The sequence below is a fragment of the Phalacrocorax carbo genome, chromosome 2, assembly GCF_963921805.1.
Source record: "Phalacrocorax carbo chromosome 2, bPhaCar2.1, whole genome shotgun sequence".
NCBI classification, from domain to species: domain Eukaryota; kingdom Metazoa; phylum Chordata; class Aves; order Suliformes; family Phalacrocoracidae; genus Phalacrocorax; species Phalacrocorax carbo.
Genome location: NC_087514.1, coordinates 133,309,767 through 133,322,743, shown reverse-complemented (window position 1 = coordinate 133,322,743; position 12,977 = coordinate 133,309,767). Strand labels below are relative to the sequence as shown.

The window sequence follows — 12,977 nt, the reverse complement described above, 5'->3', positions numbered from 1 at the left end:
TATTGCTAGTCAATTTTCAAGTAAGCAATTTGGCAACCAGCACTTTATGATAATGTAGTTTTGGTGAAGAAATTAGTAAGTATTTAAATAGCTTCTTTTATAAACCTTAGCAATATTTGGAAGGAAAAGTCTCTAAGTTTACAAAGAATACTAATATACTGGTCATACAATTTTCCTTCTGAGAAGTTATTCTACTTTATTCTTTTATGTCTTGTAAATTTTGTCTTTAACAATGTTTACCTAGTTTACTTCTTATTAAAATAAGAGTCAAATATTCATTTTAAGTACAGAGTTGTGATTTCTACATTTGTTTGTTATCTACATATTTACCTCAAAATTTTTCTGTGGAGTGGTTCTAGAATTCAAACATTCGTAACACCTCACTGCCATCACTGTCTTCAAGAATTCATGGAAGATGGGTGAGTCGTAATAGAGGAGAATATAACATTATCTTCAGAAAGAAAGGAGGAATCAGCAGCCAACATAATTGCAACATCAAGAACATACTTTAATAGATCATTAAACAGCCACATTAAAAGCACCCGGAGGATCAGTGAAAAAGAAACAGCCAACAAAGATCTGTTGCAAACAAAGGTTTGTTAAACTGCTTTATTTTCCTTCTTTAACAGAGTATCTGGTCTGTAGTGAAAGAGACAGTGGAAGTGATGTGTATTGACTTAGGGAGTCTTTGGGCACTGTCTTACACGACATTCTCATAGACAGTGTACAGAAATATTTTGGTCTGGGCTAAATTGCTACACAGTAGGTGCACAATTGCTTGCAGAAAATACTCCAAGACTTATCAATATTGTGTTTTCATACAGAAAGGATATATAATATAGAATTCTGCTGGGGTGTAGTCAATACCTGATACAATGCAACATTTTCATTCATGGTGTGGATGATGGAAGGAAGAGCACACTTACCAAATTTGCACATGATGCCAAAGTAGAATGGGCTGCAAGGGAGCTGAAGGATTAGAATTCAAAAAGACTTTGATAAATGGGAGAACTGGTCTGTAATCAATAAGACAAAACTCGATAAACACAAGGACCAAGTACTATACTGAGGCAAGAAAAAATCAAATGCATAAATACAAAACAGAGGATAGCAAGAGCACTGTAGAAAGAGACCTGGGCATTACAGTAAACCACATATTGAATACGAGTCAACAGTATGATGTGGATGCAAAAACAGAAAAACTCATCCTGGGACATTTTAATAGATGTGTCATATGCAAGACAGGGTTAGGAATAGTTTTTCTTAACTCGCCTCTCAGAAGCCTTAGTCTGATGTAGTTTAATAGGATAGTGCAAAAAGGTGTTAAAATAAGAGGAGGTTTAAAAGATGGAGAATGGTTGAAAAAGGGAAAGGATATATTTGCTCTAAAAAATAAAGGCCGATGGCAGGTGTGAAGGTAATATAACAACCTTCCAGTATGTAGAAGGTTCTCCTAAGCAGGGATCCCATTGATCTTCATTACACCAAGGACCGGATAAAACCTAAGTGGCTTCCATTGCAGCAAGAAAGGTTTAGGCTAAGATAGGAAAAACTTTTAACTCCAGGGATATCTATGGACAGAAATAGGTCACCTAAAGGTGTGTTATAATCTCCACCATTCAGGTTTCTAAGAACAGATTAGAAGAATACTTGTCAGAGACTCTCTGTTCCTTGGAGCAAGAAGCAAAGAGTATGAGCTCCTGCAGTTTTTTTCATTCCAGCTACTGTTGTTACAGTGTCAAAGAAACAGAAACTTGTAACTTAAATTAGCTTTTTTATTTTAATACTAAATACTTCCATGCCAGTTTCTGACAGGGACTTGCCCTCCTCATCTGCAAAAAGAAATTCATGTCCTGATGGCCTGCTCCTTGTAAGCACTAACATCTGCAGAGGGGTTAGACCTGCTGCTGACTTTGATCCATTTTCTCAAGACAGCTTAATGCATCTCTCAACGGCTGCAGGTCTTTGATTCCAAATATTTATCTTCTTTTGAATTTATTTCTGGCCACTTGAATTTTACATTTCCCCACAGAGTCCCTCTGATACACACATCAGCTACAGAATTCAGCTGCCGCTGTTCGTGACGATTCCTCCTGGCATCACTGGGGCTGCTGTTAATTCTTGCTAGACTTATTACTGGAATAAATTATCTAACGCAACATGTTTGCTGATTTCACCATTCTGCTGTGGTGTATTCAAATAGTTACCAAGTTCATTTTAAGGATTTTATTTTCTTAAATATTTTGTCTTTGGTTTCATGGTTTTATGTCTTTGGACAATCTTTCTGCAGTTAAGATCACTACACTAATCTTCACCATCGTGCAGCTACTGTGACAGAGGGAGTCAGCTGTAATTACTTCTTAAATCAGATCTCGTTTGTTACTTAGGACTAAATCTCTTGTGCACCAGCAAAGCTACCTACTGCTTAAAGCAGTCATTGGTGGCAACAAGAATTTGCTACTCTTAGTTATATCCTTCAGTGGCATTTGAGCCACTGATCCCAGATATTTGATATGATCTCTTGCTACTAGTTTACTTCCATTTGTACCCTTCTTTGTGCACTTCTTTTAGAAGGGTTATTCTTCTACCACAAAACACCCTGAGACTTGGATCTAGATAAGAACGGAGTCTATGGATGGTGTTCTCAGTTCTCTTACCTCAGAAACTTCATTAAAGTAAAACTGTATCACATTGAAAAGTTGAGATTAGAAAATATATTTGAGAGTATGGAATATGCTTGTTTTGTCAACTTTCTTTTCTATTAGAGTTCAGGGATAAAATTCTACCTCACATTTTCCTATATACCTGCTGTACTCGTAGACTTGAATTTCCAGGTATTTTCATTTATTTTCTCAAACAAGAACCAGGATTGTTATTGACACATCTCTCATGCAGTTGTTTTTACATTTATTAATACAAGATTTGTGCAGAACTGAGTCATTGGTAGCATGTACAAAATTTGGAACACAAATTGCAAATTATGCAGAGCACAGGATATCCTGCTTATGCTTACGTGTATTGTAGACACATTAACTAGTATCCTAGATTGTACTGCATCCCGCTATCCCATCCTCTGGTACTTTGTAAGCTGTCAGCACTGTTTCACTGCAGGGACTAGGGGACAGGGATCATGCTTCTGTCCTGGAAGTACCCAACCGCTTTGAAAAACTCGTACAAAATACCATGACCTGTCACCACACCCACCATCTGAGCCTCTTCATTTTTGCAAGATGAACTGAGCAAGAAGCATGTATCTGGGCACAGCAGCAGTGCTTTCAGTGGCAGCGCAGATGCATGCAGACTTCCTGAGCCAGAAGTGTTGTTTCCTGCAGACAATGGGCCACATAAAACAAGACTGCAAAGTTGGAGTTACATCAGACATGACTTTCTGTGTAATCAGATATTGTCACTGATGACAAAGACAGGATCCCTTTAAGCGTCATGTCTGGCTCTGTGAGAAGGGTTCTGCAAACGCATGTGGGGCAGCTCAGCAGTGAAATGAGATTTCTAGAATGGGAAGTACAACATTAACAGTAGATATATGATAAGTTCAGCCCTTATTTGGTGAGATAATGACTAGTGTAACTGTGTTGTTGAACAAGTAGAGGAGGATAAATAGACATGTGGAGACCCAAAGCATAATTCCACTATTATCAGCATGGTGGCAGCATGTTGGGACTGGAAAATCAACATCAAGAAATGTTCTTTAGGAAATGAAAAAAAACCATTTTGATGAGAAGCAGTAGCAGACTTTTCTTGATACTTTCTTAGCTGCATGAGGGTCACTGAAGTGGAAAAAATACTCTCCGCATATTCAAGTCTCCATGGTCTAGATCAAAAGGAAGGAGTAATTGTATTGCAAGCTGTTGTAGATAACCGTGGAAGACAAAGCCAGTGTCAGGTGATTTAGCAAGGTGCATGATGTCTGAGTGTCCTACAGCTCTCTCCCAGCCATGCTGATAGAAGCAGGCTATGATCCCCCAAGTTCCCAGCCTGCTGAGACCAACAGGCTGACCCATTAAGAGCCACTGGTGACTGTGCCTGCACCCTAAAACCCAAGCACATGAGCTCATCTGTTGGCAATCTCCACTGAGGCCTTTTCAGTTACTGCTTATGCTGCTGTCAACTGGTAGCTGGATGTGCGTGCTTGTCCAGCTCAGAGAAAAATAATTGATCTTCTGTCAGACTTGATTCCACCTGTAACTTTCCTACATTTTTTTACATATTTAACAGTATCTCTCTCCTAATTGTGAGGATGTGCATCCCAAGGTTTTTTTCTTTCCTACTTAATTTAGCACTGACAATGGTAGGTTACATCTCATTTTTGGCAATGGGGGATCTCTGGCTTGGGAGAAAGAAGGTGAAGTGTCTGCAGAGACTTAGATCTGTCACAAGTTAGGGACAGGAGGAGAGAAGCCAAAGACACTTCAGAACAATGACTAGTAGAATGAAGTAGCTCCTTGAGTTCAAAGTCTGGGCAAGAATTTATTTTAGTTTTCAAACTTGCAATAGGTCAAGCATAGAAAAGTGTACAGAAGAGAATGATCATTCCCTTAAGATATGCATCTCACCTTCATGCTGGGTGATGTGATTTTAGGTGGTGAAAACGCACGTCATTGACTAAGCAAGGGGAAGCCCATCAATGAACGTCCTGCAGTTGATGTCCATGCTGTGTCCTTGGACATAGCTGTCACCTGTTACTGTAACAAGGAATGCAGGCTGATGTCTTGGGTAATGTCAGGTGGATTCCACTTTTCTACTAAGCTAAAAGCTCACTTTTACAACATCTGATGCAATGTCACCCAATGGTCAGAGTTCATATGGTAATGGGGTGAGGAGCGCATGGGTCCTGTCTATAGTCACATTATTGCATAAATTCTGTTTGGAGAAAATAAATGCTTGATTCAGTGTCTGAGACATACCTGCTTTCTCATAATTACCACCACATAGTTATGACATGAGAAAACCCTAGGAGAACATCAGGTGAGTGAGAAGCAGGTGCAATGGGTATAGATGTGGTAGAAGGGAAGGGGAGCTTTGTGTTACAAGTGAGGAACATGGCAGGCAGAACTGGAGCATTCATTTTTACCATTGGTCTTCCTGGAGGCAATACTCTTAACCCAGTCCTGCACCTTTTGAGGTTCCCCAGGCTGATGCATTTGGAAGGAAAAGACACTACGGAAGAATTCATGCCTTGGGTTCCCATGGTGTTGTCAATAGATGTTTTCCACAGAATCCAAGCAGGTCAAATACCTCTGACTTGCTCCACTTGGGATCATGTGGAACAGTGCCTAAGAAGCGTGCTTGCCAAGTACACAATTTCCACTGTGGCTCTGGTCCAGGCTGTCTGATCAGCAATGCTCTGCTGTCACCAAGTTCTTCAAACCTGCTGTTGTCGGAGCTGAGACAGCTTACAACAAAACACCAGATTCCAACAAGGGCCCAAATAAAAGAGGAAAAATATGCACCTAAACCTGCGTATATACAGGGAAGGCGATTTCTTGGAAACATCTGGGTTCCATGACAAAGCAGCATCAAGAGCAGAAAGGGAGCATGAAAGAATAGGCAAAAGAACCTTTGGGCTGGAGAAGAAGGTTCATTCAGAAATGTGGATATCTGATACCTGATCTTGCACAATCCTGCTGGATAAAAATTACTCCTTCGTTTGTTTATTTATATATTCTTACCCCCACCTTCAGTCAGAGTGGTCTTATACTAGTTCAACATCTAAGGGCTACAGCATTTTTAGTCTGCTACTAGCTACCCTACAACTGGATTTACAGTTTTGTGAAGCCACCATCTCATTACCGTCTCTGCTGTTCACAGCGGCTGGCCTCTCGGCTCCCCGTGTCCAAACGCAGCCTATGTAAGCGCTGGCAGATAGTAGAGAGGGTAACCAATGAAACTGGAGCACGCAGCCAGCTGCCTCTCCCTCCCCCTTCACACCCCCCTCTTTTTTTTTCTTCAGAAAGGTATTTAGGTGTTGCTCTGTTCAGCACTACAAGCCTCACTGTGCTCAGTAGAGCAATGCCTAAATACGTTCAAAAATATCAGTCAGTGTGTTAGGTGAAAAATCAATGAACACTAAGGATAACTTAGAGAGCAAGCCAGAAGTGACACAAAAGATGATACAAGATATTTTGGGAGCTTAAAAAAGAAAGAAGCAAAAAGCAAAACACAGGTGGTGAATTTTGGTAGAAGAATATTTTTGGGGTGGAGAAAATAGTGGGTATTAGAACCAAGAAAGAAAAGTAGCAAAAAATAACGGGACAAGCAAAATCCAGGAAAGTAATGTCACAGAGGAAAAAGCTGGAGAAAATAAAGAAAATTAAATCAGGGTACTAAGGAGTGTCATCAAAAGATTAGAAAACCAGAAACAAAATGTAGAAGAACTGAGAAACAAAAGAGACAGAAGACTGCACATAGAGATACAGAGAAAGGATAATTAAAATATTAAAAACAAGGAGCTAACCTCTTTGTAATTAAACAAGATACATATACACTACGAGAGATACCAAGCAGTAGAACCTCAGCACTTAGTGGATTCTCTTAGTTTGGGCTGTTGTGCAAACCAGCCACCCTCATGTGATACTACATCTAAGCTACATCTTGCCAGGAACCTCACATTTTGGTGGGTCTCTGCTCACCCACACATTTCCATACTGTGCTCTCTTCCTGGGTGTCAAGATGCTTTTAAAGTTCTGAGCCTGAAGGAAGGTGGTGATGAAAACTTGTTGCTTAATTTTTCCCTATTTCTGATATTTTTCTCTCATCTATTCCAATAGCAGTTGGGACTCCTGTGCCAACAAACACACATCCTCAGACCTAATCCTACTTCCATGCAATTCAACAGGTGATTTCTGCTGACTTCTGTGAGAACCTGCAAAGAACAACCAGTATCACAGTGCAGAGGGTATGTACTGGTTCATGTGGGAACAATGCTGAAAGAGGCAGGCTCAGAAAGCTTAACTTGGCAGAAAGAATTTCAACAAAAGTGACATTTGGAATTTGGGAAAGAGTAGGTGGTATAGGAGTAACTGTGGATGGTAAAAATATATAAAAATCATGATGCCCCTACTGAAACCACCTACACCACCAACATCTTTTATCTGTCGCTTCAATCACTCGCTTTTACGCTTTGCACCCTAGAGCCAGATTCTCAAAAGCACTGTACCTATGGCCTCAGATGCAGTGGAATCCAGTGAAAGTTCAAAAGCTTCCATAGGACTTAAAACACCTGTCTCTCATTAAAAAAAAATGGCCTTGCTAATACATTTGCCCATTCTTCATGCAACCTCTTATTCAGGAGGTGCTCTGTACTCCACCTCTCAGAGCCCCAAGCACACGGGCAGGCTAGGGTGCCCTGACCACCCTTGCTCAGGACCCCTGCCCATGCCTGGGGGCCAGGAGCTCCACCAGAGCTCAGACCTGGCCCCAGACCCAGCCCCATGGTGGCGGTGGCTCCATCTCCTGCTCATCTGATGAGCACTGACCATTGGCAGGTCCTGTCACCACCCTGGCCCTGTTCAGATGTGGGGAGCAGTGCCCTGCTTATGAGGACACTGCCCGGCTGGGGTCTCTTCGGTAGCCAGCTCCTTCCCAGGACAGCCCCACTCGTCCTGCTCCCCAGCACTGCCTAGAAGGCACTGAGATTTGGCTGAGCTGTAACTGCAAGATAATACCATATGCTTATCCGAACGCAATTTATTCTGCATTTGTAAAGTCATTTCTTGATGCACCTACTCATGACCCGCGTATTCTGCATACAACACCTGATAACAGCCTGTGCCATGTTTATTTCTGGTCATTTTCTTACTCTATAACAGACAAGCTTGATATTTCTACATTTCCTGTCTTCCAGAGGGCGTGCCAGAGGCCTGGGACAGAGATTGAGGGCATCCTCATCCCTTTCACAGCTGACACCACTGGACAGCTGGTAAAGAAATTCTTTGGTGCTTTTGCCACCAACTTGTGGTTAGTAAGTGTGAAGTATTACTTTGCAAAGAATTTAGGCATGTAGTATAGAAAATAGAAACCAACAGATCAGCACGAGTACTGCTACAACCCAATTTCTTCCAAATTTGAATGGGGTTAGCAGGCTTTGCCAGGCTGCCAGTTTTTTGAGATCTATTGTCTCTGGCACCGCACCGTGCCACGCCACACCACGCCACAGCCACGACCAGTTTCAGCCTCTCCAGCCGCCTTTCCAAACCAGTCAGGTTGAGTGGGCAACACCAGGGCCCGCTCCCGCAGGGAACGGGCAGTACAAAGAGTGGAGGAAACCAACAGCAGACCATAACTTCTCAGGTTTTAACGCAACGACGACCCTCCCCCCCCCGGGCTGCCGAGGGCTGACCCCCGCTCCGTGAACCCGCAGCGAGGCCACGCAAAGACCTGACCCGCCCCACCCCCGCGGCCCGCCTCTCCGCGCATGCGCCACCGCCGCTTTGCGCGCCCCGAGCCCGCGCTGCCACCGCCGCCCCCCTCCCCAGAACTACACGTCCCGGCGTGCGGCGCGCGCCAGCCACCGCCGCCGCGGCTGAGCCAATGGGGAGGGAGGAGGCCGGTTGCCGCCCCCTCGCCCCCGGCTGCGGGAAATATCCCCAGCAGGTGTGGAAGAAATGCACGGGCCGCCCTTCCCCCTCAGCCTCCCTCCGGGCCGGGCGCGCAGGCGGAGGGCTGGCTCTCGAGGCTGTTACAAAGGAGTAGCGGAGAGAGGGGCCTGGCTCCCATGTGGAAACCACGGGGGCCTCTCCTCCTCCTCCTCCTCCTCCTCCTCCTCCCTCTCCGGCCGGGCTGGAGGCGGGGGAAGAAGCAGGGGAGGAGGGGGTCCCGTCAGCGGGGTACAGCGCGGAGGGAGGGGGGTCGCGCCTCAGGGGAAGCTGCGGCGCGACTTCCCGCGCGCTGTCAGTTACGAGCGTGCGAGGCGGGCAGGTGCCACTGGGTTGGCCGGCTCCGCGCGGTGTCCCCGCCCTCCCTACCGCCGGATTTGCTAGCGGCTGGCGAGCGCGCGCTGTCAATCAACGCCCGAGCGGCGGCGGGCAGTCCCCACGGGGGAAGGGAGGTTACGGCTGTGTCGGGCCCCGCCCCCGCGGCGGCCGGGCCCCGCCCTTCGCCTGCCCTCCCCTCGCGCTGTCAAGAGCGGCACGAGCGCGGGAGCCAGGGCCGCCTACCCCCACCAACACCAGCCCCGACCCCGAAGCGCGCGCGCCTCTGCAGCCACGCCCCCTCTCGGCCGGCGCGCGGCACGGGCGGCCTGAAGACGAGGAGGAGAAGGAGGAAGGCTCTCCGCCTGCCCCGCTGCCTGCCGGGGCCGGGCTCGCCGGGCGCCGCGTCCCGCCCCCGCCCCGCCTCCTGTGCCTCCGGCGTGGGGAGCCGGGCTGAGGCGGAGAGGGGCGGCCGCGAGGCCGGCGGCTGGGCTCGGTTTCCTGCTCAGTGGGCGTCAGCCGGGCCCCGCCGGGCCCCGCCCCCGCCGCCGCCCGCCCGCCCTCCCCCTCGCCGCCCGGCCGGCCCGCAGCTGTCACTCAAGGCGGCGGGGCTGAGGCCAGCGGCGGCGGCGGGCGGAGAGAGAGGCAGCTACGCCACAGCCCAGCGGCGGCCATTCGTGGAAAAATAGGCCGTCCCGCTCCTCCCAGCTCCGGCTGCGACCGGCCTTCTCCCCGCTACCCCCACCCCACCCTCCGCCTCCTCCTCCTCCTTCTCCTCCCCCCTAGAGCGGCGCCTCAGCGGGGCATTAATGCGGGATGAGCGGTATGTAACCCCCTCCCTCTCTCCCTCCTGTGCACACCCCTCCCTCCCTCCGCTCCTCCCTCCACCCTTCATCCCCCCTCTATCCCGCCCTCCCGGGTTCCCCCTTTTCTTCCCTGCTTCTCCCCCGTCTTACCCCGCTCTGCTCTTGCCGCCCCTCCACCCATCCGTGCTGCTTCCTCGTATGCCCCCTTTCTTCTCTTCCTCCCCTGCCTGCCCCTCCGACTTGCCTCCTCCGTACCTCCCTCCTCCATTCCCCCTTTCTTCGCTAACCCTCCCTCCTGTGCACATCCCTCCCTCCTTCATTCCTCTTTTCCTCCCTCTTTCCCTCCCATGCACAACCCTCCTCCTGCCCCCTAAAGCATCGACGGCCACTGAGTGGCCGTCGATGCTTTAGGGGGCAGGAGGAGGAGGAGGGTTGTGGGTGGTTTTTTCCTGCTGTCTCTGGGAGAGGAAACCAAACCTCCCCTTTCTGGGTGTTAACTCTCCAGCCCCCATGGGTTGGGTTTCAAACCACGTTTCTTAGGACTCGGTCTTTTGTAATAATGATTTGCACTGTTGTTTTTATGAAGAGGTAAAGGCGACAAGCTGGGAACCGAAAAGGATATGCTCGTAGCTTTTGTTATTGTATAAATGAAGGTGAATAATTAACCTGTTACACTTGATATTTTTGCAGATCAAAAGAAGGAGGAAACTATGCCCACAGAGGGAGAGAAATCTCCCGAGGCAGAGAATAGCAACAATAATAATAAAAAAGGGAAAACTGGAGGCTCACAGGTAAAGCACACACACCCGAAGAGGGGAGTGCCCAAACTATTAACATTTAAAATTAAACGTTCAGCTAAAGGCATTTCCTGCTCAGGGCATCTTTCTTCGGGTTGGATGAAACATGGTTGGGTGCAACATTTTTGTTGCCTGGACATGTTTTGGGTGGGTTTTTTTTCTTTCTTTGTTTTTGTTGCATTTTGTGGTGATCAGCTGCTTTCCATGTAACAAGCATTTTAAAATTTTTTCATTATTTTAGGAGAAAAGAAAAAGACTGGATTGAGGATGAGGTTGAGGTCCTGGCTGTCACATATTCATTGATAATCAGGGGCTTTATGTTAAAAGAGTATTTACCAAAATACATACTTCCTTATTCAGCAGTATCATTGGTCTCTATGCAGAAGCACTTTTTTTATTTCTGCTTCCTGTGTAAACCTTAATGCTTACTTTTCTGATGGTTCATATTCATGCTCTTCTGAACCTGTTCTGTTTTCTATCTTTATGGATAGGATTCTCAGCCTTCACCTCTCGCTTTGCTAGCAGCCACTTGCAGCAAAATAGGAACTCCTGGTGAGAATCAAGGAACTGGACAGCAGCAGATTATTATAGATCCAAATCAAGGTTTGGTGCAGCTTCAGAATCAGCCACAGCAGTTAGAACTGGTAACAACTCAGCTTGCTGGAAATGCTTGGCAGCTTGTTGCTGCTGCTCCTTCTGCTTCAAAAGAAAATAATGTTGCTCAACAGGGATCTTCTGTTGCCTCGAGTGCAGCAAGTCCCTCCGGCAGTAACAATGGAAGTACATCTCCTTCAAAAACCAAATCGGGCAATTCTTCTGCAACAACCCCTGGACAACTCCAAGTCATTCAAGTACAAAATCCCAGTGGTAGTGTCCAATACCAAGTGATCCCACAGATTCAGACAACAGAAGGTCAACAACTTCAGATCAATCCATCTAATGCTACTGGTCTACAAGACATACAGGGTCAAATTCAGCTTATTCCTGCAGGGAATAATCAAGCTATCCTCACAGCTGCAAATAGGACAGCGTCGGGGAACGTTATTGCTCAAAACCTAGCAAATCAGACAGTTCCAGTCCAAATTAGGCCTGGTGTTTCCATACCACTGCAACTGCAAACTATTCCTGGTACTCAGGCACAAGTTGTAACAACATTACCTATAAACATTGGTGGGGTAACCCTGGCATTGCCTGTGATAAACAACGTGGCAGCTGGAGGAGGTTCTGGTCAAGTTGGCCAGTCTACCGAGAGTGGAGTTTCTAATGGAAATCAGCTAGCATCTACGCCTGTCACTTCTGCCTCTGTTAGTGCAATGCCAGAGTCTCCTTCCTCATCTTCCACTTCTACGACCACTGCCTCCACATCTCTGACTAGCAGTGACACGCTAGTAAGCTCTGCAGAAACAGGCCAGTACACAAGCACAGCAGGCAGCAGTTCAGAGCAGACGACTGAAGAACCTCAAACAACTGCTACAGACTCTGAAGCCCAGAGCTCCAGTCAGCTTCAGTCCAATGGACTACAGAACGTCCAGGATCAGTCGGGTTCCCTTCAGCAGGTCCAAATCGTAGGTCAGCCTATTCTGCAGCAGATACAGATCCAGCAGCCTCAACAGCAGATTATTCAGACCATTCCTCCACAGTCATTTCAGCTCCAGTCAGGGCAGACTATACAGACCATCCAGCAGCAGCCTTTGCAGAACGTTCAGCTGCAGGCAGTGAGTCCAACTCAGGTGCTCATCAGGGCTCCAACTTTAACACCGTCAGGGCAGATTAGCTGGCAAACTGTACAGGTTCAGAATCTGCAAAGCCTTTCAAATCTTCAAGTTCAAAATGCTGGGTTACCCCAACAACTAACCATTACCCCTGTGTCTTCAAGTGGGGGCACAACCATTGCCCAGATTGCACCAGTGGCTGTTGCTGGTACCCCCATCACCCTGAATGCTGCCCAGCTTGCTTCAGTACCTAATCTTCAAACAGTAAGTGTTGCCAACCTGGGTGCTGCAGGTGTTCAAGTTCAAGGAGTTCCTGTTACCATTACCAGTGTTGCGGGTGAGTGGTCTGACAAAGTTTTGGGTTTGTTTTCTTTTGGGGGTTGGCTTTTTTTTTTACTATTGCAAGAATACCAGAAAGTTTTAAATTAATACTTTTTTTCAGGATTTTCCATAATAAATGTTAAAGTCTTAACTGTGAGGAAATACCTTACACTTACCACTAAAATTCAGATTTTAAAATAGCTGACTCTTCTAAACATTAAGCTAATATTATCCATTGTGTCAATTGAAATGGAACTGTTCATATTTGATAAATTATCCTTAAATTATCCAGTTCTCCATCATATTAAAGACTTGTAGGCTTTGGGAGCATACATGAGACTTTCCTGTTAGAGCTTTGATAAGTTTGAAAAACACAACCAAAAAGTTTTTTCCAACCAGGCAGTATTCCTAATA

General features: G+C 46.5%; 1 protein-coding gene and 1 long non-coding RNA gene across 4 annotated transcripts in view; one reads left to right on the top strand and one right to left on the bottom strand.

Annotated features, from left to right (window-relative positions):
* Positions 1 to 650: 650 nt before the first annotated feature.
* LOC135312077 (uncharacterized) lies at positions 651 to 10,001 on the bottom strand. Of its 2 annotated transcripts, none has more exons than XR_010371719.1 (3): positions 9,884 to 10,001; positions 4,572 to 4,700; positions 651 to 3,326 (listed from the first exon to the last, which is right to left on the bottom strand). It is a non-coding gene; the product is annotated as an uncharacterized LOC135312077 (long non-coding RNA). The 2 variants fall into 2 exon arrangements; XR_010371720.1 differs by lacking the exon at positions 9,884 to 10,001 and adding an exon at positions 5,809 to 5,983.
* The window catches only part of SP4 (Sp4 transcription factor), a 27,412-nt gene continuing 23,608 nt past the window's right edge, over positions 9,174 to 12,977 (top strand). The window contains exons 1-3 of one of the 2 annotated variants that reach the window (XM_064444454.1): positions 9,174 to 9,750; positions 10,424 to 10,524; positions 11,022 to 12,579. In XM_064444454.1, the coding sequence (XP_064300524.1) occupies positions 9,744 to 9,750; positions 10,424 to 10,524; positions 11,022 to 12,579 (1,666 nt within the window). In that variant the 5' untranslated portion in view covers positions 9,174 to 9,743. Of the gene's footprint in view, positions 9,751 to 10,169; positions 10,387 to 10,423; positions 10,525 to 11,021; positions 12,580 to 12,977 lie in introns of those variants that run through there. The other variant, XM_064444455.1, reaches the window with a different exon arrangement.